The following is a 27,535-nucleotide window of genomic DNA, read 5'->3' on the forward strand; positions in this document are numbered from 1 at the left end:
TTTTTCCCTTCTTGTGTCTTTGTTTTATTCACCTGCATTGATGTTAAATAAGTGCAATTACCTACAAAACATGAGAACACACGAAAACATGACAACACATAAAAGTGTGACGTTTCTGCCCATTTAGATTTATTTTGGACAAGATAATTTATATGCACTTTCTGTACAGTACAGATATAATACAAACAGGGACAAAAGTGAGAAATGGACACAATGAAAGCTATATAAAAGTAAAAAATGCATTTGAAACTGGATGCCCAAATGAGCAGTGTAATAAAAGCCTGATCACATCACTCAGTGTACAGCACTCATCCATAGAGCATGGTGTTTTCCTTATGTAACTTTTGATTTATTGCCGCCCAAGAGGCATATATGCTCATTCACACAATCACACATGAATTTTTTTTTATCCTATACAGTTCCACTTCCATCCCCACACATCATACTGTAGATATATGCCTCTGCTCTAAGCTTTTCCCTCAGATGAGTGTATAATACTGAGAATGGACGATCAAAAGCTATGATAATACTGCACCTTATCTGATAAGCTACCACTCCCTCAAAGCTAAATATATGTTTAAAAGACGCATTATGTATGCACTATTTTTTATCTCGACTATCTGGCAGCGTAAATATTACTGAAATTTAAAGAGAAGGAGAAATAGCGGAAATATTCTTGTATTTTGGTGAAATTGCACTGTACTAGAGTTTGTTAAGCAAAAAAGAAAAACAAAGGCCTGACATTACAAGCCAACAATAGAAAAAAAGGGAAATAATCCCACTTATGTTTTGGGTCAATGTAGTGAAGCGTATGTTTAAAAAAATAGAAGGCACAGTTCCCACATTGAAAATATGGGTATACTGTATCACAACTCGTAAATATATCACTTAACAAAAGCAGAATCATAGTTACCTCACCAGCTGACCAGTTCTATCTATTAGTGACAGTAATCAAACAACACTTCAGTACATATTACAGTGGCGCACTGAAAACCGTTGTGAACAGTCTAATACACTCTCAAGCCTCACTTAAACTAACGCAAAATGTGCCTTCACTGCTTATTAATGCAAATAATCCTCAAATGAAATTTACAGTGTATAATGTTGAAGAACAAAAGAAATCCCATAGTAGAAGTGCAGATAAATAATAATATCACTGCATTACTAGTAAAAACCTATTACCTTATCCACAACTGGTGTGATCTAAACAACTAATAAAATGTACCCTCACACTTGCCATTGAATGTTCAGGCTGACACATTCAATGTTTGTGGAAGCATTTGCAAAAAAATCCACGAGGATTAAACGGAAATTCTCAAAATGAATTTTCCACGGCCAAGAAACAAAATTCTTAGTAGTGTGGGCATCATGCAACTCAAACATGCCAATGTTGGCCATTTTCTCTCTCCCCTTCAAAAACGCCCCATTAGTGGACAAAAGGGGGGCAGCGGGCCGCTAGTAGAAGATGGGTGCAGATCGGTCATCAGTGAAGGTGGGCCGGAGGTAGACCTCCAGGGCACGGTCACTGTGGGGAGAGGAGGGATGAGACAAGGAACATTGACAGTTAGGTTGAACACATGACATGATTTAGAGAGCTACATGGTCAGCTTTAACCACACCCAAAGAAATCTGCCTTCCCAAAGTTTTGTTTCTTACAGTAAGTTGAGTAAAAACTTATCTGTATCGGTATCTGTGAGTTTTTGGCAAGCATGCAATGAGAAAACTCAAGTGAAATATGGTGGAAAAAGAACAAAAGCATTGCTTGCTATAGACATGCATGCAGCGATAGTCTTCTGTATGATATTGTGATACACACTTAAGAAAAAAAAATCAAAGTAAGTCTTTTACAACCCAAAGCCTACTGGACTGACAAAACCAAATGCTGCCACATCCATGGAGGGCAAAGGATAGGAAAGACTAGAGATTCCCAGTATCCTACTGCAGCCAGACAGCCAAAGACAGAAGAGAGAATCAGGCAGTAATAGAGAGAAGGAGACAAGGGATTGGCTGAAAGGCGATGGAGGCTGGTGACTTACGGAGGTCCTGTTCCCTCAGAACCGGGACAATTCTGGACCCAAACTGGAAGGTAAAGAGAACCTTTGGGTTTGAATGGCTCATCTCTCAGATCATGCATGGGTCACATTTTGTCACAACAACACTGCTGGTTAGTCTGGTGCGAGATGAATATACCCTTTGTTAATAATAACTGTAACTGAAATGAGGGATGGAAAACGGAAATACATACTTCATGCTCAACATGCACTGTATGCTCCTAAACTCTGAGGAAATGTGTTTGCAGCTCACCTAAGCGGGCATACACTTTACTGCAAATACAATGCAATCAACAGGCAAGTGTTCTGTTGGCTAAAAATGTGTGCATTGTTATTTCTATCCCCCAAACACAACTCAAACACGAGCAAAAACACATCAAAAAGCAGATGATGAGCAGGCAGGAGTTCAGTGTTCAGATACTCACAATATGCATACTGTACACAACACACCCACACAAACACACACAGTCTTTTTTTTTCTTTTTGCAGGGACACAGAGAGCACCGCATATGCTATGAGTGTTACTGAGGGAGGGGGAAGGATGAAACTGCACAGCTGGGATGTGAATGATTTACACAAGGGTGCCAGTTTTGTAAAAAAAAAATCCATTTAAAGGTCCCGTATTATGCTTATTTTCAGGTTCATACTTTTATTTTGAGTTTTCTACTAGAACATGTTTACATGCTTTAATTTTCAAAAAACAAATTTTCCCTCACATTGACTGAATATACCTGTATTTACCCTCGGTTTGAAATGCTCCGTTTAAGCACCTGTCTCTTTAAGCCCAGTCTGCTCTGATTGGTCATCAGTTCTGGGTTCACTTTTGGCTTCTCTGCACCATCACTGCAGACAGAGAATGACTGTAACAGAACTGCAGTGGCACTTTCTACCTACATATAGTGTAGCTGTGACATCACAACTGTTCTGAAGTCTTGACGACTCATTTAAAGTCACAGTTTCTGAATTGCATTTCATTACTTTCACAGTATTTATATAGCACCTTGACCTTGTTTATGACCTGTTTTTTTTTTTTAAAAACATGGAGATCTCACTTTTTACAATATGGGACCTTTAAACATTGAACAGGAAAACAAAAAAAGAAAATCAGTGCAGAGCCAAAACTTTGAAACAAGGGGGAAAAAAAAAACAAAAAAACTGAAAATGTCATCGTCACTGACAGAACAGATTTCTCGTCAGACAAGACTGTTTATTAATATATAGAGATATGTTTTATTTAGAATACCTTTGTAAAAAGTCACCATACATTCAAGGTCAATTTGTAGTATCACATTTTCTGGTTTCCCTCCACAGCATGCATAAGATAAACACTTCAACTAATCAGTAGTTTCTCATTGTTTCTGGAAATATTTAGTTTTTTTTCTTTACAAGGACAATAATTTCTTTAAAAGAAAAGACCAAAAAAAAATTACATTGCCACTCAGGGAATACAGTCATAAATAACACTGAGAGCTGCAAAAGCTGCGGTTGTCATTAAAACTAAAAACTAATTCACAGCTGTTATTGAGGATACTCGACAGAAGATCAAAGAGCCCTCCAAACTCACTGTAGCTTCAGAAAAAAGACCAAACTGAAGATTATTGGAGTGAGGCATTTTTTTTTAAGTTCAGCCAAGAATGGCAAAATGACAGTTCCTTTGGGGACGTCGGTTTAATTGAAAATTTTGTTTTGCAGTAATAATAATACAGTGCAATTTGGTGGACTGATGGAAACAAGTTATTATATATATACGGTATATACATATATATATATATATACTGTATATTCTTGAAGTTCAATAATTTGCTTCATTGCACATAAGGTGTGTGTTAAAAAGAAAATAAAAAGAAGCAAAGTAAGGCAAATATGACAAACACCCTCTGGACGGAAAATCAAGTCTAGCACTGACACAAGGAAGCACAGCGCGACCTACGGGATCTCTCAGAACAGAAACATAGTAATCTGCTGCACAGCCTTACTTTGAACAAAGCTTTTTGTTTTGAGCATGTGTGTGTTGGGTGGGAACTCGATTATACTGGGCCCACTTGTGCTTAAAAAGGCCATTCAGCCAGTGGCTTAAGTACAACGACATTGAAGTCTTTTGGCACTTGTACAGTACATGAACATGTCCTTTAGTTTGACAAAAATGAGACAACCATGTACATGCATGAAAAGACAAGCAGTAGCAAAGGCAGTCTCTTGAGAGATCAGTCCACGATGATGGACTGTGATCAGAGATAGAGTATTCAGAGTCCATATCGCTGCATGCCGAGCAGGTAGGCCCCGCTCTGGCTCTCTCGCTCAACGCAATCCTCCACCCACCAACCGCTACTGTCCACACCGACACCACCAGCAGCAGCACCCAGGATGGACGGAAGGAGGAAAGGAGGGACCCGAGGAGGAAGAGAGGACAGAAAGGAGGGATGAAACTGGCCTCTTCCACTTGGAGAAGGGGTGTGTGTGGAGGCAGAGGAGGAGAGGTGGAGATAAGTGGACAGGAGGGAGGCTAAGAGGAGGGAAAGATGGGGAGGAAGAGGCCCCTGTGCTATCCGGAGCTGTCTGTGTCTGTCTGTATGTCTGTTCTCACACAGTCGAAATCAATTTGCCATCAGGACTGTCACTGTGGAACAAAGAGAGAAGGAAGCTTGCCAGGTCGGACACACTCAGAGAGAAATGGAGAAAGACAAGACAGGCACAAGGAGGCAGGGTAGAGTTTTGGAGAGGTGTAGGTGGGGTCATACAATCGACGTTGCCCCAGCTACAACTCCAAATAACCCTGCCGTGATCAGGAAGATTGGACTTCCAATTCCCTCATCAACACTTTAAAAAAAATAAATCTAGATGTTTAGTTGATGGTGTGATATAATTGTCCATATCAAGCATTTTTGATCAACATTATCCTCTGTCTTTCACTGAAAAGCAGATAAACCCCCAGAAGTTACTGTTGATGAGAAAATCAAGTCATCTCCTTAGCTGGAGGGATGAAGTGTTAGATTAGTCTGTTGGGGGTGAATACACCCTGCAGCACAGTGTCTCAAAAATACTGATACAGAAAAAAAACACATCCAGAGCAGACAGGAGTATGTAAAAACAGCTTGACACTGGTGCCCGAAGCCCCAGGCTGACAAGCAGTGATGACTGAGATGAGGTCAGCATGATGTCTACCGTCACAACATGTACTCCACCGAACACCAACACGAGCACACTGAAGCAGTTTCTCTCACTCTCTCTTTCACACACAAAAAACACACATTTATAAACATGTACACGACGATGTACTCCCTAATTGGACAGAAACAGGGTGAAACCTCACACAACCCTGGTGAGTCGTCAAGGATTTGATAGGATTTCAGTCAAAATATACCGGGCCAAGAGTACTCTCTCTGACAATAGACTGAGACACTGATCCCGCTAGACTGCATTCATTACTTTAAAGAGCTATTTAAAAAAAAAAAAGTAAACTAAGCAAGAGCAAAGAGGAAAGGAAAAAGAAGACAGTAAAAAAAAAACACACTGCAAACATCTCATAAGGTGGGGATTTCTTCCCTACAGCAAAATTTGATCTATCACTTGAGCCTAACTATATTGCTCAGTTGAAATTGTGTACCTATGAATCAATTAGTCAACCAATGAAAAAATGGTGGGCCAACAATTTTGATGAATTGATTATTTATCGAATCAGTTGTGAAATGCAAAAGGTCAAAAATAGCTGCACGCTGCTTTTCCCTGTTTTTTGTATGATATTATTATGGTTTGGGACTGCTGGTCAGACATAACAGGTTAAGGGGACATTTTAGAAACTTATTATATAATTGAAAACATTAATACATTTTCCTTACTCTATGGAAATGTGTATGTGTGTGTAAATGACACTGTGGAACCTGATTCTAATTCATCCTGTCCTACATAAACATTAACTGTATACAGTATGTATATTAAAGAGATATTTTGCTCATTTTAATCCAGGTCTGTGTTATGGCAACGTGATCCTTGTGTTCAAATGAACGGTGTTTAGCCTGTCTGCATCGGTGGAAGTCCCCGCTGAACATAGCATTGGAGATTTGCCAAAATCCAGAGGAAGTGTTTTGCGGCAGAGCATGATATTCGGCAGGTTTTAGGGAAATCTGGGCTGATCTGTTCCAGGGGGACTTCCTCCATTGAGACAAACCCAACACTGTTCAAAGACCTGGATTAAAATGGGTAAAGTGTCCCTTTAATTGTCATGGAATTCAATAATAAAATGATGCAATATGTAACTTTGAAATGCATCTATCCATCTAAATTCACAGAATGAAAGAAAATCGTTAAGCTAAACATTAAAGACCTTTTTCCCCACTACTTTCTACTATTTGTCTTAATGTTTCGCAGCGGTGATTGCCTCCACAAGTTTATTTCTTAATTGCATTATGAGATGATGATTTACATCAACAGCACACTCAAGAATCACACATGGATTTAGATCAGTACTGACTTTTTGGAAAATAGTGTATGCTTGAGTATACCACATTTTGTCCACTACACAAAATACTCTGAACCCACTTAAATGTGTATGTATCATTTAATTTGGACACTGCATGATTAAGCAGTTGTCTTGCTGCCTGTTCCTGCATGTAGTAACTCAGGTGAAATTCCATTTATCTAAGCTGATTTGGATTTTATGTCTTCTTCTGATACTTTCAAACCTATCCAAGTTAAACAGCAGCAGTCATATCATTACATGATATGTAATGATACATTACATGTACATTTCATTACTCAGAGGGCAGGGCAGAAAAGGCACTTACCTTGTGGCAAAGCGTCCGTCATAATCCTCAATAGCAGGCGGCTGAAAAGATAAATTTTTTATTTTTATTTTTACTTTGTGTACTTGTATACCTATGATTGAAGCACCTGCTGTACTTGCACACAAACACTAGATGGCAGCAGAAACTGAGCAAAAGTCTCCTTTTCCAGTTACTGCAGGATTACTCATATCCAATTATGCAACACAAGACTAAACCAGATGGGGGCTACAAATTAAGTGAGCAAGGGCAAATAGTGTGCGTGTGCGTGTTTGTGTGTGTGCATGTGTGTGTGTGCATGTGTGTGTGTGTCTGTCTGTTGTTCATGGATACTACACATGTTTAATTGTAACTACCTGTGTGCCGAAGCCTGCCATGCTGTAGGGGCGTGGGCGGGTCTGTGCTAGGCTCTGTGCCAGCAGTCGGGCAGTCAGGCCATAGTCAGGTGTGGGCAGTGATGCATCACTCTCCAACAAGTTTCCTGTGCTGCTACTTTTCCCATGGTGCAGGCTGGGAAGGTAAGAAAACAAACGAAAAAAAAGACCTCAGATTCAGGCTCATTCGGGCTCATTAAGGTTGACACAGTTCATGATAGAAAAACGCTTCGTACTTCACTTTGAGCTTGTCGCTGTCGCTCTCCGGCAGCACACGTGTGTAGGAGAATGGGAACCAGCCACGCCTGAGAAGAGTGAACACCCTTTTGAACATCTCTTTCAAAAACTTGGGGCAAATATTTATTATGTGGTATGGATTCAGGCAACACAGGATAAATTAATACAATACTTACATCTTGTTCTTCTCATTCTCCCCATAGTGCCAGCCGTCGCGGGCCTCAGGCACTAGCAGAGTGATTACGTCTCCCTCAGAGAAACTTAGCAGGGTGCCGTTGTCGCCCGCAGCGTGGGAGAAGATGGCCTGGACACGGGCGCGCCCATTCTTTTCCAGGCCTGCTGCCATGGAACTGGACCTGGGCAGGGTCCGTGTCTCTCCTGTGGTGTTTGCAGACAGAGACAGAGGCAAGTGACATGATATTCATTAAGAGTTCAGATTACCAGATGCAGTGAACAACTGGAGTCTGCAGCGCTAACCAAAAGTAACATTTTGTCTATTTAGACATGGTCAGCAGGCACGCAGATATTTTAAATTTAGCAATTTCTTAAATGTGCTTTAGTAAACATCCAAACATCACTGCCAGCTCAACTGATACTCTAGCATAACCACCATAAACAAATGTGACTTAGTTGAAATTGAAGTTATATGATAGACTATCAACTACCAACATTTCTCATGATTACATTTTGTAAGTGTATGCTGTTACTTCTACCTGCTCCTCGTTTCTGTCACTGATCAATCAATCCAATATTCTGCTTGTGATTTTCGTTCTCTAGTGCTACTGTTGCTCATTGAACTCTAGAAGTGTCTGGATAGCTTACCCACTGGATTCTTATTTTTGGCAGGGGCAGGCCTGCGGACAGGGAGGGTGTTGGAGTAGACATCGCTGACCTGTCTCTGGGGCTGAGCCTGGGACTGGCCCTGCGCCTGGGTCTGAGGGGATGAAGGCCTGACTTGTGACACAGATAAAGTCCCTCCATCCGTCCAATATTCCTCCCCGTGGACTCCTGTTGTCCCATTTACCATGGACATACCATCGGGGCCCATCAGCCTCTGGAATAAACAAGCAGATATATGGATTCAGTAAGTAAAACTGTGGAAACAGCTTAACCTGTGCAATACTACAGTAGCAATTACTTCATGAAGTATTTAGATTAAGATGAAGTTATGATATGTTATGATTAACATCTTCTGCATTTATAGTAATTCAAGTATATTAATTCTTTAAAGTGATACTAGAGAGATGTGGGTCTGATTTGCATCTCTATGGAGGACCAAAGATGGGCAAGGTGGACATAAAGAGGGGACTGGACACTCCTTCACAGTGGTGATGAAATTGAAGTAAAGTAATTCTAGTTATGCAATTCACTAGGACGATATCATATCCAAGTCCACAGTATATCATCAAAATTAAAATCAAACTATTTTCTCTGGCTTAAAGTTAGTTTATTGAACTATATACAACAATTAAAATAGGAATGTAAATGAGTAAAACCATGCATTTTTTTTAGCCTCCATCAGTTTCTCATTTCCTAAACTCACCGCTGGGTGTCCCAGGCCACTGCCCATGAAAACAGCCAGCTCTGGGGGCACAGGAAGAGGCACGGCCCCGGGGATAGGGTCTGAGATGACTAAATTGGATTTGGAAGTATGCAGGGGGCTTGTGCCCCCAAGGGCAGCAGAGCCCATCTGCTGGGCCAGGAGCATGGCCCTCTCTGGCAGTTTGTTGGGGTCTGAGCAAGCCTGTTGCCACACTGGGATCTTCTGGGTCAGAAGGTCTTTACCCTGGAAGCAGGAAGAAATATCATATTGATAAAGGTGCTGTGTGACCAGAGAAAAATAGGCTCAGTTAAGCATTTTCTTTGCTAAACCTTTAATTTTCTCCCTATTCTCTAAAAATACAACAACATTCAGTTCTCAGAGGCTTTTCTTCAATCTGTATCCTTGACCAATGCCCTTTGCACAACTATAATGTGCTGCGTGGGTGAGGCTGTGGGACAGACAAACATACAGCCAAGCTGCCCACTGTAGCATCTCACAGCCTGTGGACACGGCTGTTCTTTCTACAACCACAGAGTTTAATGGACGGACAGAAATCCACACATTTGTGTATGACTGCACAGTAGACACACACAGACAAACATACAGAGCATAGACAGTTTTGTCTCTTCGTGTCTGATAATTTGTAGATCTCATGTTGTACACAGTGGGAGATGGGTTCTTCACTAAGTAATGACAGGAGACTGATAGACTTCATTACCCAATAGTATCAAATTCTTGGGTAATGGACGCAACAACAAGCACAAAAAAACTAAATCTTTGTTAATATCGCTCCATTTTTTTTGATGGTATGATATAGGGCGGAGGAGAGTGGAGGGTCTGTTCGGACTCAAAGGTTCAAATGTCAGCAGCAATGTGAAAATAACAAGCAGATATTTTAACCTGTTGTAAACGATCACAAGACAAGGGATGAGACAGAATAGGTGAGACACCTCGTCCTGTTTGTTGCACTGAGCTTTGATTTCAATCCATCTTTCTCTACATTCAGCAGTTTTTGGTGCCTTTTCTTATTAAATTCTTTCATGAACCGAACAAGTGAGGCAGTGGCCAGACGCTCAAAGGTGCAATGATGGATTGCAGTTTCAGATATGCCTGTCAGCTGGGCATTGTCTACAGTGTTAATGAATTTTTAAAATGAAGAGCCCTCTGTGAGCGGTCAAGGCTAATGCGACTTTGAATTATATATATCCGAGTACGCTCTTCTGGCTGAACAATGGTCTACAGCAGGTGAGTTTCAAATAAAACACAGATGACAGACGGGGAGTAGTTGGGTTAGAATCAACACAATAGCACAAAGGGAATATGCTCAGTTTTTAGAAATTGGCCTAACAAGCTCTGCTCCCTTTTTGCACAAAAAAATGTGTCCCTGATTAGTTGGGAGATTAAAAATACAGAAAACTAAGGAGGCCCTGAGAGCTCAACACACTGCAAATTAAGAAAACACATGCAAATTGACACAACACAAGCAAATCGAGAAACATTGTCAGCAATATGACAACACACATGCAGCATTTAGAAAAGACGCTGCAGAGAAATAAACTGCAAAACTTCTTATAAAGTGATGCGCGGGGTCGGAACACGCTTGTTGTTGCCACCGTTTATGGATTATAAAATAAAATATTATTGTTATAATATATATATAATAATATAATATATAATAATAATTTTGATTTTTGGGCTTATTTTAGCATTGTGATATTATAATAATAAGCAAAAGGCTAACACTAGGTTAACAGCAGATATCTGCAATGATATTTGAGTCATGGTATCACAATGTAAGAACAAACCAAAGAAATTAATAAATAACTTAATAAGCCACAAACCATGGCAACAACAAACTCATTGTATTGTTGTGTTGTGAGCTTCTTGCTCCACTTTTCTCTATTCTTTTTTTTCTAATGTGTTTTTTGAAATTGTTGAAGATTTTCTTGAAGATTTTCCTGTGTGTCTATGTGCATGTGTTTTCTTAATTTTCAGTGAAGGCTCTAAGGGTCACCATAGAAGAACAGGCTAAGATCCCTTAGTATTGACATAAATGTCTACCTTCTTGAGTTTATCATGATGTTCTGCAACATAGCTGAGCTGTAAACACTAAAGATTTCCCCATATAATTCTAATTATTGATTCATGTCTCTCCTTATCTTTCTTTGACTGTAAAACATTTTCTTGGTGTTCAGGTGACACTTACCTTGCCATGATAGGCACTGCTGTTCTTGGCCACGGCACACTGGCGGTCCACCAGGAAGCAGTATCTGCGACGCTCCTCAGACAAGGCTGTCTTGTATCCCTCTGCGATAAAGGTGTCCAGCTCAGTCTGCTTACTGCTGATGGTCTCGACAAACTGATGGGGCACACACAATGACACATGCACTTAGAACATGATATCTAGAGATTTATACAAAAGAATCACAACATGCTGGTGTTTGTATCAAAAGATCTGTGCATTAAATATTTCCATTAGTTTCATATACCTTATTATTGCGACTCTGAGGAAAGAAGTTTAAGTTACTGGTGCACTGCAGGCCCAAAAGCCATTTTCACATTTTAAAAGTCTGACAAGGAAAGGGTTGGAGCAGCTAACGAACTTCCAAGTACGTCTTTTTTTAAAATAACATCCTGCTTCACATCCTCACAATTGCACACATTCACACTGATGAGCCTCCTAGTATAGCACTGCCAATCACTGCATAGCTGCCCTGGAGCAATTAGGGGTTAGGTATACCTTGGTGGTAAGAATTATGCAAGAAGAGAGCCTTACTCAGTAACTTTCTCAGGCAAGACTTTCCCTCCCGAGTGCTACCAAGGCACAGCAGTTACAGTATGACTAAAGATCATCCCAAAATCCACTAATCAATTCTAATTGACAACAAGGCCCAATTCCAATCCCGCGCCTACACACTTCCCCTACCCACTCTCACTCCGTTTGCATGTTCACATGGAGATTAGTGTCATTCCAAACCAGTTAGCGGGGAGTGAAAGTGGGTCATAAAGCCCTCCAACAGTGAGTCTGCATCGAAGCAGGCTTACAAATCACACGTCTGACATGTGCAGCACCTGTTTTGTGTCCAGAGGAAACGCCACATACCTAACCCTCCCATGCGGTTATCTTCAAAGGATAGTAATTTGTTGCCTTTCTTAAAACACACTATTTTCATGCACAAATTATGGAATTAGAGCAGCTTACATTAAGGGTATAATCAACCCTTGTTTAGTCTAGAAAATGGTTCAATTAATTGTAAAGTGTTCTTTTGCAAAACCAAACAGCTCATAAACATAAGAGTGAAAAAATAAAAAAAATAAAAAAGAGATGCCACATAAGAAGCTTGGGAGTAACCTTTATTTATTAATTTGACTTGTTATATTTAATCCAATAAACCTTTGCACATTATTATTATTGTTATTATTATTATTAATGAATTATTAATGGTAATGAAGGGTGTTTCAAAGGCTGCGATACTTTACCCATGTTCAGTATTGTGAGCCTGTGCATACAGATGTCAGGCACACATTTGTATGTTGGTAGTGTGGTCTAGAATTAGGTTAACTGTGTCCTGTTTTATGGCTTTAAAACTGAAACATCTGCTAATATATAATGAACTAGAAGAGATGTTTATATTAACTTGCAATGATTTTAAACGAGTGACCTTTCTTTGGGGTATTGGCTAGTTTGTGATAGGGTATGTTTCTCATATATAACCAAAAATAAATATATACACATGTGTTTCTTATGGTGTATGAATAAAACTGGTGTGCCATGTATCCCCACCACATACACTTCCATCTGAATGCTTACATTGATACATTGATTGTTGACTTAACCTAAGCAAGGAGTTTTGTGGCTAAACGTAAATAGTTCAATTTTTCAACATCAACCACATGTTTAAAACTGCCACCGTGCAGCCAAATATGTCATAAGGAATCGACCTGGTCTGTCGTTACGTTATGAGGACTTGTTGCAGATTAAATATAAAGACAAATATTTACTGAAGTTTGTGTATGATTAGGCATTACAGTCTAAGCCTTAGGGAGAGAAGAATTGCTATAATTCCTCATGTTTAGTATTTTCAACGCACTAAAGTACATTTTACTCGATTTTATTAGATTCCCCCCAAAAAACGAAAAAGCTAAGGAAGTTTGTTAAGTTGGAGTTCCTCCCTGCAGCTAAGATCTTGTGGTGCCACCACACAAGCGCAGATGTATCTCATTTAGCAGGCACCAGAGCACACTACTTCCCCACCGTCAACAGCCACAGTGTCAGCTCACTTGGCTTCGGAGCACAGAGGGTTTTGCGAAGTGTCTAAATGAACACAGACTTTTGGAGGAATGGCATTTTGCAGTAAGAGTGGAATAAATCCACCGAAACCATTACACAAATCCACAGAGCCGAGTTGTCAAATCAAGCTAGACCTGGGATGAAAGGATGATGAACACATTTTTCTCCTGAGAGCAACCTGACCTTATTCTGTTCCTTCTGTACACCTTAAGCTCAAATTAAGTCCTTTGAAACTGGTTCAGTTAGTTTCTTTCTTACAGGCACAGTGTTCAGCTAAAAAGGCTGAGCGTCACCTCAACAAGGTAAAGGGCCAGCTCCTCTTGTCAAATACACATGGCCCAATTTTCCAACCATTCGAAAGGTCACCAAAGTAACCCAAGACAATGAGTGCAGTGGGAAAGGCCCCGGCAGACACATACCACTATTATATCTGAGCGACTTCAGGTTACATCAGCTTGAATGACTTGTTTTGCAACGGTTATGAATATAAATCAAATCTGCAACACTTCGGTGCAGTTCTTAAGTTTGGGCTTAAACTGATCAGCCTTCATGCCTCTCTGTGTTCCCTTACACGGACATATTCATGACATTATGCATTCTTTTGCATTGCACAATGATGTTGCTTCCGATAATGCCAAGCAAAGTGAAGGTAGGGGATTCACAACCTCCCAGAAGCAAGTATACAGTGCAACTCACATCAACATTTTTCTTCCTGTGGGGATTCAAAAGCCTTTTTCGCGCACAGTTAGGAGCTGCTAAAGTCTGCTCTTCTGTTTCTTCACCATCAGCATTCTTTGGATTCAAAAGAATTGTATTTCAACACTCCAGGGGGCACAACAGAAAGCCCCAGCACCTACAGTACCTGCGTGTGTGTGTGTGTGTGTGTGTGTGTGTGTGTGTGTGTGTGTGTGTGTGTGTGTCAGTGTATATCCACTACACTTGCACATTAACAAATGGCTTGTGGCTAATGGAAAGAAATCACAGAGATTCACAGAGATTTCCTGATAATCTAAAATAATAATAACAAGCACATTCACTCAAAATTAGAAAATGTTATCTGGAATACTGATCTAAAATAGGGAATAACATTTGAAAATTGCGGTTTTGGTTTTACAATCAAACTTTACATTACCACGCAGTTCAATGTGATTAAAATCAACGGGATTACGAAAGCCATGACTTCACATATGCAAGTAGATAGTGTAATATATTGAGATGGAGTTCTTCAGAAGAAGCTGAAAAGGGAAGATATACTATATTTTCATAAATTATATAAAAATTTCTTTGGTATATATTTTCTATATTGTTTCATATCATTAAAAAAAAAATCAGACACCTAACGGCATTATGCCAATATTTAAATAATTTTTGACAACATTTTACGTAATGATTGTTGCACTTCTCCATTTTGCAGCAAAGTTCTTAATAAAATGAGAAAAAAACTGAGTACTTTTTATTTGTTAAGAATTAAATTCACACAGGAATATAAAATACAATGGTTTACCATGTGGATATTTCATAGAGACTATTTATTTATTTATTGAATAGGCTATATTGTGATATACCGTATATTGTTAGACGTATGAATTGAACTTAATTGGGATAGAAGATTTTGGCCATATCACCCAGCCCCTACGTCACCAACACCTACAATTCCTGGTTGGAATAACTTTACATCTCATGACATCGAGCCGAAGAAACCCTGAGCGTGTCAAACATCTTGGAGGTATTAATTCTGAATCCTGAACTCTGTCTCTCTCTCTGTCTGAGCTCTTATTAACATCCTATGCAGTGCATATCTAGATGAAACCCCTTTCTACGGCTAGGAGCAGCACATTCAACTAAATAATGAGTTTATTAGCATTTCGGAAGGGGCTTTACCCATTGATGATATGGCAATGTGAAAGTGAGGGGGGGGGTGGACAAAAAGGCAGACAGAGAAGTGAAAGAAACAACAGTGAAGAGTGTAAGAGAGAGAGAGAAGGAGGGAGAGAGCGATCAATGAAATGCGGCCGCCATCTGTGGCCGCCGCTGCCAGACATACTTTACTTTTTAATGAAAAGAGAGGAGATAAAAAAAGAAAACTTGGTGCCTCTCATCTTCTAGAAAAACACAGATGTGGCGGTGGTGGGGGAGGGTGAAGAAATGTTGATATTTCCTTTGCAACTTTTACTTTCTCAACCGCCTCGTATTGCCTGAAAGAACCCTTCTCTTTATGCGCAAATTAAATTAAGTACTTTTGGATGATGCGTCTGTGGTCGGTCACTATCTGAGCCTTTTTAGGTGGATGTTATTGTGAAGCACAGGGTCTTGAGGGAGTGCAGGGCTCTCTCCCTCTCAGTGTCTCGTCCTCCCCGGGGGACTCTGGCACAAAACAAGTTGACTTTTCCCTCACACGCCCACAGCCTTGATATGATCAGTGAAAGTGAGCAGGCTGAAAGTGGGTAAGGGAGATTGATTTTCCTTTTCTCTGTTAACTGACTGTATGATGAGAGTCCTGAGCCTGATGAGCTTGCTCCTCTGTTGCAGCTGGGCCCAACTCTCTATCTCCAATATGCATCAAGCTTAAATTGTTGGGTTTCTTGCTGTGCTAGTGGCCTAAATCCACCTGTCGCCACATCTGCTTTGATCCACTGTACGGTCGGTCCGTCGGTCACTCACTCACTGAGCTGTCTTTTCATCACTCATCTGATTCGCTCCGGTTGAATATAATAATTTGCAGATTTTGCTATGGTGTTAGCTCATTAAAGAAGGAAAGTGCAGAGCTTCAGAAACCGACAGACGTGCCGTTTTGGAAATACTTCACATTTGAAAGCATGTGCATATATTATACCTGTGGAATCGAAGGTGGTATAGAATATCAATTTACTAACAATGAAATATGGCATCCTGTTACTCAGAGGACAAATCCTTTATATTTCTAGTGAAGCCCTGACCTTTTGTCACCATCCAGACAGTCTTTCAATCCGAACAATTAAAATATCAAAGTATATTGGGCAGATTGCTAAGAAATGCCAAGGATATGAAGATTTCCTTTCTTGCACCAAAATTTTAATTTTAATATTGCACACAACATATGTTGTATTATTATTGTACTCTTAAGGTAGGAACTGTTTTATTTCCTATGCCCATGTGGCCCTTCATATCCCCTCAATGCAAACTCTAAATTAGCATCACTACTTACAAGGCTCTAAAAAATCAAAAAACATCTTTGTGTTCCGGGGTGTAATAAACATTTACAAATATATACAAAACAATACAAATATTGGCACATGGAATTGATTTAGATTTGTGTCTTATTTTTATTTTGGGACAAAACCGACTTTCTGTTCACCGAATTGTGCTTCAACTCACCTAACAGTATCCCATACATGACAGTCAGCATCATGTAACAACTTGCATTTCTTGACAAAGATTTACTGGCTTTGTGAACTCAAACACTCCTCCCATCCAAAGCCGCTTCTCAATGCAAAACTGGGCTGCTGCGCACACAGACAACTTTGACGCCTTAAGATGACACTTGATACAGCGGCTCTTCATGTCATCCCTGACACCTTGGAACAAACTCAATGTGACGCAGCAGTCAGAACAATCCAGCGCTGCCATGCCATCCCAGACAGGAGAGGACAGATGTTTGTGTGTATGTGTGTGACTGTAAACTCAGGAAGTGCTTTCTTGTACAACCTGAGTAGCAAAGGGCAATGCTTTCATACCCAATGAACTCTACAACAACATTGTATCCATAGGTTCTGGTAAAATCGTGTTTCTAGTCCAGCTATTGATCTTGTTCTTTCATGGGCTGCCACACATCACAGCGAGACCAACAGCAGCTCAGTTATTACCCTGCAAGCCTCGACCTGTTAGGGATTTTCGTTTCCACCGTTCCAGGCAGGAGTTCCTGTTTCTAGTCAAGTCCTTGTGAAAGAACAGCTGTCACACTGTCGCCATTTTCCACTACACCATTTTTCTCTCAGTTTGACAGTAGGACTGGCTACAGGACTAAACCAATAAATGACTTGTTAACAACACCAGAGTGAAGGCCTACGATCGGGTGTTAATACAGAGATGGGATGTGTGCGTCTATATGGAGAAAGAACACTGTCACTACTTCCCCTGTCAAGGGTGGTTGAGTGACAGCGAACTAAATTTGACAGATAATTAATTAAGTTATGTGCAACACCGAGGGTTCATTCCAACTCCTCAACATTCATTTCACCCGAGCTGCTCTGCCAGAGGTTGCTTTGCTATGGAAATAATCATGAATGATGACGCCCAAAGCAAACACTGCTTTGTTCCCTCAGCAGATCATCATGTGACTGCTTCATCTGAAAGTGTTGTGGAAAATAGTCTTTGATGCAAATGTTTGAGCATTTTTATCCATATGAAATAGTCATATAGCTAATGTTGCAAAAGCACACCCGCCGCGTGCCACATCTCTTGAACCACTTTCATGCTTTCTGTTCCGTTGCGTTCCGTTCCGTCCGAGCAAATCAATCCAGCTGTACAGCAAATTCAAACTGCATGATGTATACTGTATATCATATGACTGTTCCTACTTCAGGTCTTATAAAAAACAGAGATTTCTGACTAATATCACATTTAAAATATATAACCGCCATATATTATTCGGAATGTACCACACTAAAGACATTTTAATAATTAACTTAAATCCAAAATTGAAAGCTCATTTTGATCCATTTTCAATTTAGAAGACACCCCTCTTAATAGATTACACCAAACAACATACAGTATACATCTTACATGCAGTGTAAGAACATTTTAAGATGACATAATAAACTATAACAAAAAAAAAACCAATAATAATAGCATCCTGCTATAAGCTTTTATTTAGAAATGTCTAAGGCACATCATCCTTAGAGGATAATTTAGTCAGCTATTTTGTAGTGTATAAACAAGCTGTGCTTTTTACCCATTCTCTTAAATCCCTGATCTAAGCCATGTGCCGAAACACATTGGCTGAAGTAAATGCGACTCCTCCAGTATGTCAATTAGTGTGGCTTATGTTTTTATCTATGCGTCTGCTGTATGTGTATAGATTGGCAATGGCACACAATTCATAATCAAACCTCCACTATTTGCCTTCCCACTCAGGGCGCCTTGTTGCCACTGCCTCCACCCCCATCCTTGCCGTTTTGTGAATTCTTTTTACTTACTTACAAAGTCATTATTTTTGCACCAAGACTCAAATCTTTAATCCAACAGTCACCCACATGCAAACTCTGCTAAAAGTACGGCAGTGCTGTCCTCTTTTTCTAGTTTTACAGTAGTCCTTCACAGTGTTGGAAATGTAGTTCTGGATTGAGCAGTATGATTTGATGGTCATACGAGGCATCTTCATTCTAATTGTTAAACCCAACTCACCTGCATTTCCTTCTCTCCGTACTTGGAGGGGTTCTTGCTGCCCTGGCTCTTCCTACGCAACTTCTTCAGTTCAGCCTGGCACTTCTCTAGACTCTCCCCTTTGCTCTTGTGTTCCATCTGGTATTTCTTTAGGGCAGCCTACGTGGGGCAACAAAAGACAAAATTAGGATCACATATTAAAAAAGCCTAGGTGACAGACGGTGAGACTTAGATGAGCAAATATGTAACAGTACTGTCAACCTATTTCTGAAAGTTTTTTAGACAACTTTACAAAGGGCCAGTTGATTCTAACTATTTCATTACAGTATGGAAATCATATTTGAGAACATTGTAAGTTTAGATATGTTATTTCACCTTAATCTTTTTGTTGAAGCTATAGTATTTGTGAATTGCGCAGCCGGTGAAAGCAGGGATCTCCTTGTTGCTTTGACATTTTAAAGAAGGAAGCTAATTCTCAATATTATATACAGGAACTATATTTGCAACAATACAGCTCCTGATTGTGCCTCTGGTGGAGCACATTTCAAGTTAATTTTCACAGTGTAGTGAAACAGCCAGGGTTTATTTATTTAATTCATTTAATTTGATTATTTAATTATTTATCTATTGAGAATAACAACTTTGTTTCCAGGCTCAACCAGCTCTGTTGCTATAGTAACCGTGTGTCTGGTGTGACTGGTGTGTTTTCTGTACGAGGCAAAATTGGCTGAGGAGAGCTCATACATGAGGGTTCAACACCCACATTTTCATACTGTAAGACATCAAAGATGTAGGTATCCTCTAGGTATTGTTTAGCTGAACAGGAAGCCGAAAAGAAGCTGTTGTTGCCACTGGAAGACGTGCAGTATGAGACATCCACTGTTTGAATTCCATAGCAGAGATGGGCATTAGCTGTGTAGGTCTGAGCTGGACTGAAAACCTCTAAATAACTAGCAACCTCAAGTCAAATAAACAATAATTAAGTAGACATGGAAATCTCACTCTTTTTCTACAATATGGGACCTTAAACTTCATCTACTTTTGCTTCATTTCCAGGTCAGGAGCTTCTCTGAAATATTAATTGGCTTAGTTTATTACACACAAAATGCCTGAGCACTGGTGTTGTCTTTGTAACCCCATAACAATACATAACAGAGCTGCAATGAATCAATGAATTTTCAATTTGTTGTCAATAATAAAACTAATGTCCAACTATTGATATGATCGATAACTGAGTAATTGTTGATTGAGTAATTTTTATAAGAATAACAAGTTTTACTCTTCTATGATGATAAAATTAATATATTTGAGTTGTTGACAAAACAAGAATTTTTTCATCTTTGATTTTGGGAAACGCTATTCAACATTTTTCAACACATTCTGACATTTTATGGCCAAACAACTAATCAATTAATCAGGAAAATAATCAACAGATTAATTGACAATAAAAAAAGGAATCATTAGCTGCAGCCCTAATACATAATTTATCGTTTCATTCCCTCCTAGTCCATGAGGAAAAGCAGTACAAGCAGGGCGGCTTTGGCTCAGTGGTCATCCTCCATTCGGGAGATCGGCAGTTCCGCAAGCCAAAGTGTTGGGCACTGAACCCCAAATAAACATCCTCACATGGGTGTGTATGTGTGTGAATGTCTGTGTGAAGGGGTGAATGTGACAAGTAGTGTAAAAGCGCCTTGAGTAGTCAGAAGACTATAAAATGCGCTATATACGTAAGTACGTTTACTAATATGGGTGGCTCTGTTATTCATATCTTTAACTCCCAGAAGCCGAGGCTCCTCAGTGGAAAAGACCCAGCACATAGATCAGTAGTATGATTAGAGAAGACATAATTGGGTATTGTGAAAAGTTAGCCTTTAGTTTGCAGGGTGAAATTGGGTAAACAAGATAATATCCCTATAGCATTTGGCTCATTGAGCTCGAATGTTCCTCCTTATTAACAAATCAAAAGCTTGTTGACTTTTGTTTCCAGTGCCTGTACCTACAACTCTCAATCACCGGCTTTGACTGCAGACAGATAATTAGTGTGGTTAAATCTGATTCGAAACTGAGTGGACAGCAGTTGGACTTTGGAGAATCTGACCTTTGCCTCTTACTGCTTATCTGTCAGTTTCTTATCTATCTATTCTATCTATAGACTGTTTTTTTTTTACATTTTAGGTTTATGCCCAATTTCTGACCTCAGTGTTACAAAACCCAGCGTTAGTCATTAGGCCAGACAAGAGAAAGAGAGGCAGAGATAGAAAGAGACAGAGCGAGAACAAGGAGTCTTATTGAAGTCAGAATTTCAGATGATTAATTCACAACAATCAGAAGCAAAGCGACTGCTATTATCAGTGCTGCAGAAGTAATAGATGTTAAAACCTCAGGGATACTCCATGATAAAAATGGGCATAGAAATAGTTGACACATCTGAATTAATGTAAGAAGCTTAAAACATTTCCATATCTTTTTCCCATATCATTTAAGACAGCCAACATACACGTGGCAGGTGTGTATGGAGTCAAAGCTTATATGGAATTAGATTAAATCAGAACACTTACGGTTTTCATTTGAACTCAATCTGATTTTACCGATACTTCTCCATGTTAAGTCAAGAGGCCGGAAGCCTACTAACAAGACTTTTTTTAATTACATTTTTAGAGCCATATTAAATTGTGCGTGTGACTGAGTAAGTGGCTGTTAGCCGAAGCAGCTCGTAACTGGTCCTACCAACAATGCATTACAATAACGGCATTATCCCATCCCCCCCAAAGCAACGCACAGCAGTGCTGCTCTACACTCAAGCTGCAACCCACTCATTCTAAAGATATCACATGTAGACCAGCTCCACTGCGTGTGCACACACACACATGCACACACGCACGCACGCACGCACGCACGCACGCACGCATGCACGCTCGCACACCAGAAGGGTTTCATTATAATCAGTCAATCCTTGATGGGTGAGTAGACGTGAAATGTTATTTCAAATGGTCTCTTTAAAAACACACACATCCTCTAATTGTCTCAAACTTTGATCTAGATGTTAACACAACCTCGCTTCCATCCCCGTTATCACTTTGGTCAAATTAGGCCTTGACAGATTTTATGTAATGTAATGTAAAGCTAAAATTAAGCACTAGTGCTGTCCTCGGGCTTCGGGGGAGTGAGCCACTCAGATACTCACAGTCAGATAACGAGAGTCCAGATCCACCTTCTTCTCCAGCTCAGAGAGCAGCTCGTTGTGGAAGGATTTCAACTGTGGAGGAAAGAACACAAAAACAGTTCAATGCCAAAATCATTCATGAAGGCTGCATGTGGATACAAGAGGTCAACGCCAGTCGTCCATAGCAGGTCGTATGCAAGAGACAAATAAGTTGTTAAAATACATGTGTTATCCTGATTTACTGAGTCACTGAATAAATGTTTTATCAACAAAGTGCTGGCCTGTGAAGCCTCTCTCAGCTTGCAAATCACTGTCACTGATTCAGTGCTATTTGACACAATATTTAGTCACAAGATTGTAAACTGACTTTCCAGAAGAAAAGTCAAGAAAAATATACAATCTCTGCTTTGCTGATGTTCATGTCTATATACTAACTGTTATTGATGCCATCAATGTTCTTAATTAATACTTGTCATAATCGTGCAATGTTTTCGTTTTTTGAAATGACCTGAAAAAAATATGTATATTAAAGATGAGGTTTGGCATATTAGGTTAATATACAGTATGCACAGGTTAGCATTTAGTCTTCGTTTACATTAAATTGTATAAAGGTCACATATTGTGCTAATTTTCAAGTTCATACTTGTATTTTTTGTTTTTCACCAGAGCATGTTTACATGCTTTAATGTTTAAAAAATTTTTTTTTACTGCCTGTCTGAATACAGACCTTTTTAGTGTAATCCCATTGCTAAGCAACAACCCAGATCTTATATCTTTAAGTTCCCCCTCCCAAAAAACGCCCAGTCTGTTCAGCCTGGCCAGCATTTTGGAGTCCTCCACATCTGCGCTCTTAGGGTCTCTGCACCGTTATTGCAACTGGAGATGAAAGAAGTCGTACTATGGTGGCACTTTCTGCCTACCTATATAGAGCATAGTTGTGACCTCACAAGCGTAGGGAAGTCCTGACGGCTTGTTTGCATTTCTCATGATACTTCCATAGCACCTCAATCTGCTTTCTAACCCAAAAAAAGACATGGACATCTCACCTTTTACAATATGGGACCTTTAATGAATCCCAGCAAATAGGTAATCCTCTTTTAAAAAGGTCAATTTGTGAAATGTAATCCACTTGATTGAAGTGGCTGAAAGCATTTTTGCAGGGTGGGCAATGTGGACTTTATTCCAGATTTCTTAGATTGGATTCATGCGGAGGAGCCAACACTGGAGGATCAGCATAAAGAAGACAGGGAATTCCAACATCTGGACAGTGAGTACAGATATAAAAGAGCAGCTGGTTCAAGCTCCAGGGCATCCACATGATGAGCACCTGTGCTCAGGGCTTCCCATAAACTGGACGCATTAATGAACTGGATATTGATTAGTTGTGGATAACTTCTAATGCAGGGATATTACCCAGAATGCCATACAGCTCAATTAACTTACTCCACTTCCCCAGCCACCTCCTGTGTGTATCAGTGGCTTGGATTTACATGCTCAGCATGTTTGTGCATTCAATCTGAGTTCATGTTCATTTAATTATTAGGTATTCCATGTACTGCCCACCGGGGCACAAGAGCTCAGGGACAAATCGTGTCGGATCTATCTTTCAAATATTACATTATGAAACCTTTTATATTGCCAGAGTTTTATAGAGTGCTGTAGTGTTGAACCACCCAGTGGAAAAAAAACCTTTGAGGTGAGGATACCAACCATCTCCTCTAGCTGCACTTGGATCTGTCTGTGGACCTCAGCCATCTGGAACAGCACATCCCCTGCACAGAGAGAAAGAGGGAGACAGGGAACACATGAGAAACACTCAGCACAATCATTTTCAGAGCAGAGAAACAGAGAGGAGAGAGGTAGGAAGCTAGAGAGGAAAGGGAAGAAACAAAAAAGCAAGAGAAAGACAGAGAGACCCCGACATGCAAAGCTCATGCAATAATACAAGACACACAAACATAAAGGACACGTGAGTTGGAACAGGGACAACGAAGAACATGATGAAAGTTTGTTTTTTGGTACAAGATAACAGAAAAAAAGAGAAATTAAACAACAACAAGTGATGACAAGTACGGAAAATCAGGGAGAGACAATAATTAAAATTAAATTCTGGTTCTTCAAGCGTGTGAGTGCTGATTTCTCATGTAGATCAAACATTTCTTTCTTTAACTAATTTTCGTTGACAGGCAATGTGAGTATAGAAAAAAAAAAAACACACCTCAAAGAAAGGAAATAACCACAAGGGGAGGAGATAAGGAGGGTCATGCAGCTAGTGTTTTATTTTCATATACCTACAGGCTGCCTCTTCTGAATATGCAGTGCATTGTCAAGAAAAGGAGCACAAAGAGCTACATTGAGCGAAGGACACATATACATTTACAGACCTGGTGGAAAGACAGTGTGAGTATACAGAAAAATGAGACACACACAACATTTCTATGACCAAAAGGTCCAAAGCCCCATATTGACTTGTGACCTAGAGAAAAACAATTTGAGATGGTTTGTATCAATTCTTAGGTAAACACACTTCCATTATATTTTACTGTATATTGATTTTAGTGAAATGTGAGTAGCGACTACTTCAATTCATGTGATAAAAATATCAATAATGTCGTAATGGGTCATATTTTTTATTATTATTAATGAAAATCGCCAACTAACCACTATTTTCTTGATTAATCGTTTGTCCTGTAAATGTCAGAAAATAGTGAAAAAATGTCGAACCTAGATCTCAAAGTCCAAAGTGATGTCATTAAATGTCTTGTTTTGTCCAGACCCCAAAAGATATCAAGTTCAAAATAAAATAAAACAGAGAAAAGCAGGAGATCTTCATATTTCAGAGGCTGAAAACAGAATTTTCTGTTATTTGTGCTTGAGAAATTACTTTAACAATCAATTGATAATCAAAATAGTTAAGGGCAATAGCCAATTATTTTTAGATCAATCGGTGTATTGTTGAAGCTATTTTTTTGGCAAAAATAAAATACTAAACTATAGTAAAATATTATGTATCATTGCCTTACTACAGAAAAGAATATTCTGTACAGAAAAGTAAGTACTGGACATATGTGGCTGAATGGGAGCTGCATACTTAAGTACAACACTTAGAGCACATCCGATTTTTCAATTTCACACACCCCTGCTTTTTCCTCTTTTGAAAGCGGACCTGGAAAAAGTACATCTAACCCATCTCAAAATGCTTGGTAAGTGAAATCAGACTTGTGCCTAAGTGGTTTCTGTACAAACGTTGGTCTTCACCAAAGGGCTTTGGAGTGGTCTCCGTGTCAACAGACAACACATACAATGCAAATAGCTACAGACAGACAGTGAAGCAGGTTGGAGCCTTGAGACTATATGAGAGACAAAAAATACAAATTGTGAAATTGTAAAGAGTGTTTCTAATAATTACAACACACTGAGTGAGTTACAATGATCTCAAACAGTAAAAACAAAGTGTATAGCAGACAGCTTTTGTTTTGTCTATTATCTAGATTCAGTGCAACCACTGACCCTACAACTCCTGTATACCTGAGACAGGCGGGCCTTTTACCCATGGTGCAACCTGCTGATCCTGTGCCTCAGAGGAGCAGAGAAGCATCCCGTAAGTTCCCAGCAGGCTTGCTAAGCAGCTTACAGATACTCATCCCTGATCACAGCCCTTCAGACTTAGAAACCCTGGCATCTTGTTGGCAGCTTCAACTAGCAGGGTCAATTAACAAATGAGCAACACACATGCATGCACACGCACATGCACACACAAGCACACGCACACACGCACGCACGCACGCACGCACGCACGCACGCACACACGCACACACGCACACACGTCAAGTAAACTGGCAGTAGGACAGGGTGTTTGCAAGAAGCCAGAAAGGTAAAGAATGAATGAATCTGCAACAGATTTTGTCTTGTCATCTGCATTTTCAGTACTGCACAATGTAGGATGCCACAGCAATGACAGCATGGGGGAAAAAATAAATAAATCACACTTTGGAGATGCAAACAGTTACCATGGCAACTTCACTATCATATCACACAACAACACAGAAAATTGGATTGCAACCTTCAGGGGCGGGTTAACAGTAGATAATTCAATCAAGAATCAATATAGAGGCATAATGTGGAAAAGTAGAACAGGTTGTGCAACACTATTGTTTCGTGCAGAAATTATTGGGCAGGCGTGACACAACCTGTGAGACTGAGTGGAAGAGCTCCCAGCCTGAGGAGGATATCCGCATACCAAGCGAGAGCGTCTTGACAGACATGTCGATAGCCACACAGTGACAAACTCGGGAGAACGCACACAATGAGCATTCTGACACACACACACACACACACACACGCACACACGCACACACGCAAATAAACTCTAAAAACACTTCACATTACTGTATCATTATTTTCAAGATCACTTCAACCCCGCCTGTGAGAGAAAACAATAGTTCCTTTATGGGAAGGCGAGCTCAGGTTGAGCTATACCTGCAGCTCAGCAACAAGCAGCCACATGCCTGTTAAACCACTGAGTCAGAGAAGGAAGCATGGACTTGGGCGCATGCTGTATGAACAGACTGTCCCCTGAAGTATGACATCAGCTTGTGTAGATGTATTGACTGCTTGTGTAACAGAAGCGAAGATACACCCACACAGGTAGAGAAAAAGAAAAAAAAAACATAACAGAATATAGGCTACGAAGCAGAAGAATAAATAAAAAATAAAAAGTAGAAGTTTGCAACAGAGAGAACAAGAGAGACAGAGATGGAGGGAGGAAGAGAATGGAGGTGGATGGAGAGAAACTGAATCACTGGTGAAGGTCAAGTTGGATTCACTACGGGTTGTCATGGAAGCAGGATAATGCTAGGGTCGTTGCCATGGTAGAAGTTGCACGATGAGGGGCAAGGGCTGCAAAGTGTTGTGTTAGGAAACACTGTTCAGAGATCTCCACCCTTACTTCAGATATCATTACATCAGCATGTGGACTTCCCTGGGGAGGAAAGTGGAGTGATACCACCTGGCGAGTCTGTGTACAGTGTGTGAGTGTGTGTCTGCGTGTGTAGATTACACACTATGTAGTGCAGTGATGTTAATACCTGGCTTTCTAGCATTCCAAGTCACAAGGGAAACAAACAAGTGGCAGTATAATGGGGCAGCGGGATAACATGCCAGATGTAGATAATAGCTGAGAGTCTGGGTGGTCATGTAAGTGTGTGAGTGTGTATGTGTGTTTGTGTACACTTCCTGTGAAACCACATCTAAAACACACTTAATCCGGGAGTAAGGGCAATTCATGCTTACAGTTCGTCCATCCCTTGTTCTCTCTCTCCCACACCGTTTTGTGAACTGGATGGTAAACTCAGCTTGAACTCTTTTACTAATTTGCTCGTTTACACAGCCTTTCACAGGAGAAAACTATTAATATACAGTATATATATATATATGACGTGTTACTAAAAGTGGACACTTATCCTTCAAAGCTGTTCAACCTTCTAGTCCAATATAAATTTGTCCAACAATGGTGTCATAATGCCAAAATGAAGGCTCAACAGCAGATATAGAATACTGTCAAAGAGAAGTGGGCCAAAGCGCCATTGCAAGCATTTTTTATTTTAAGAAGGTCTCAGGTAAGTTGCCGTGCATAGTCCACTGGATCAGACTGTTCATAGCAAATCCAAACCATCTGGTATTAGTGAGCCAAATCCTGGCCTCTTTTTTAGCCACTGCTCCAACAGCCTCAACCAAA

The 27,535-nt window shown here is 40.0% G+C and overlaps 1 protein-coding gene across 1 annotated transcript in view; it reads right to left on the reverse strand.

The window, feature by feature from the left end:
* Nucleotides 1-107: 107 nt before the first annotated feature.
* baiap2a (BAR/IMD domain containing adaptor protein 2a) overlaps nt 108-27,535 on the reverse strand; it is a 56,666-nt gene continuing 29,238 nt past the window's right edge. Inside the window, exons 4-15 of the mRNA XM_083931000.1 lie at nt 23,509-23,570; nt 21,820-21,891; nt 18,657-18,794; nt 11,190-11,342; nt 8,984-9,226; nt 8,263-8,494; nt 7,617-7,818; nt 7,440-7,508; nt 7,186-7,339; nt 6,833-6,873; nt 2,037-2,079; nt 108-1,525 (exon numbers count right to left, since the gene is read on the reverse strand). Of these exons, the coding sequence (XP_083787126.1) occupies nt 2,052-2,079; nt 6,833-6,873; nt 7,186-7,339; nt 7,440-7,508; nt 7,617-7,818; nt 8,263-8,494; nt 8,984-9,226; nt 11,190-11,342; nt 18,657-18,794; nt 21,820-21,891; nt 23,509-23,570 (1,394 nt within the window). The 3' untranslated portion in view covers nt 108-1,525; nt 2,037-2,051. The remainder of the gene's footprint in view (nt 1,526-2,036; nt 2,080-6,832; nt 6,874-7,185; nt 7,340-7,439; nt 7,509-7,616; nt 7,819-8,262; nt 8,495-8,983; nt 9,227-11,189; nt 11,343-18,656; nt 18,795-21,819; nt 21,892-23,508; nt 23,571-27,535) is intronic.

Source organism: Echiichthys vipera (assembly GCF_963691815.1).
Source record: "Echiichthys vipera genome assembly, chromosome: 17".
NCBI classification, from domain to species: Eukaryota; Metazoa; Chordata; class Actinopteri; order Perciformes; family Trachinidae; genus Echiichthys; species Echiichthys vipera.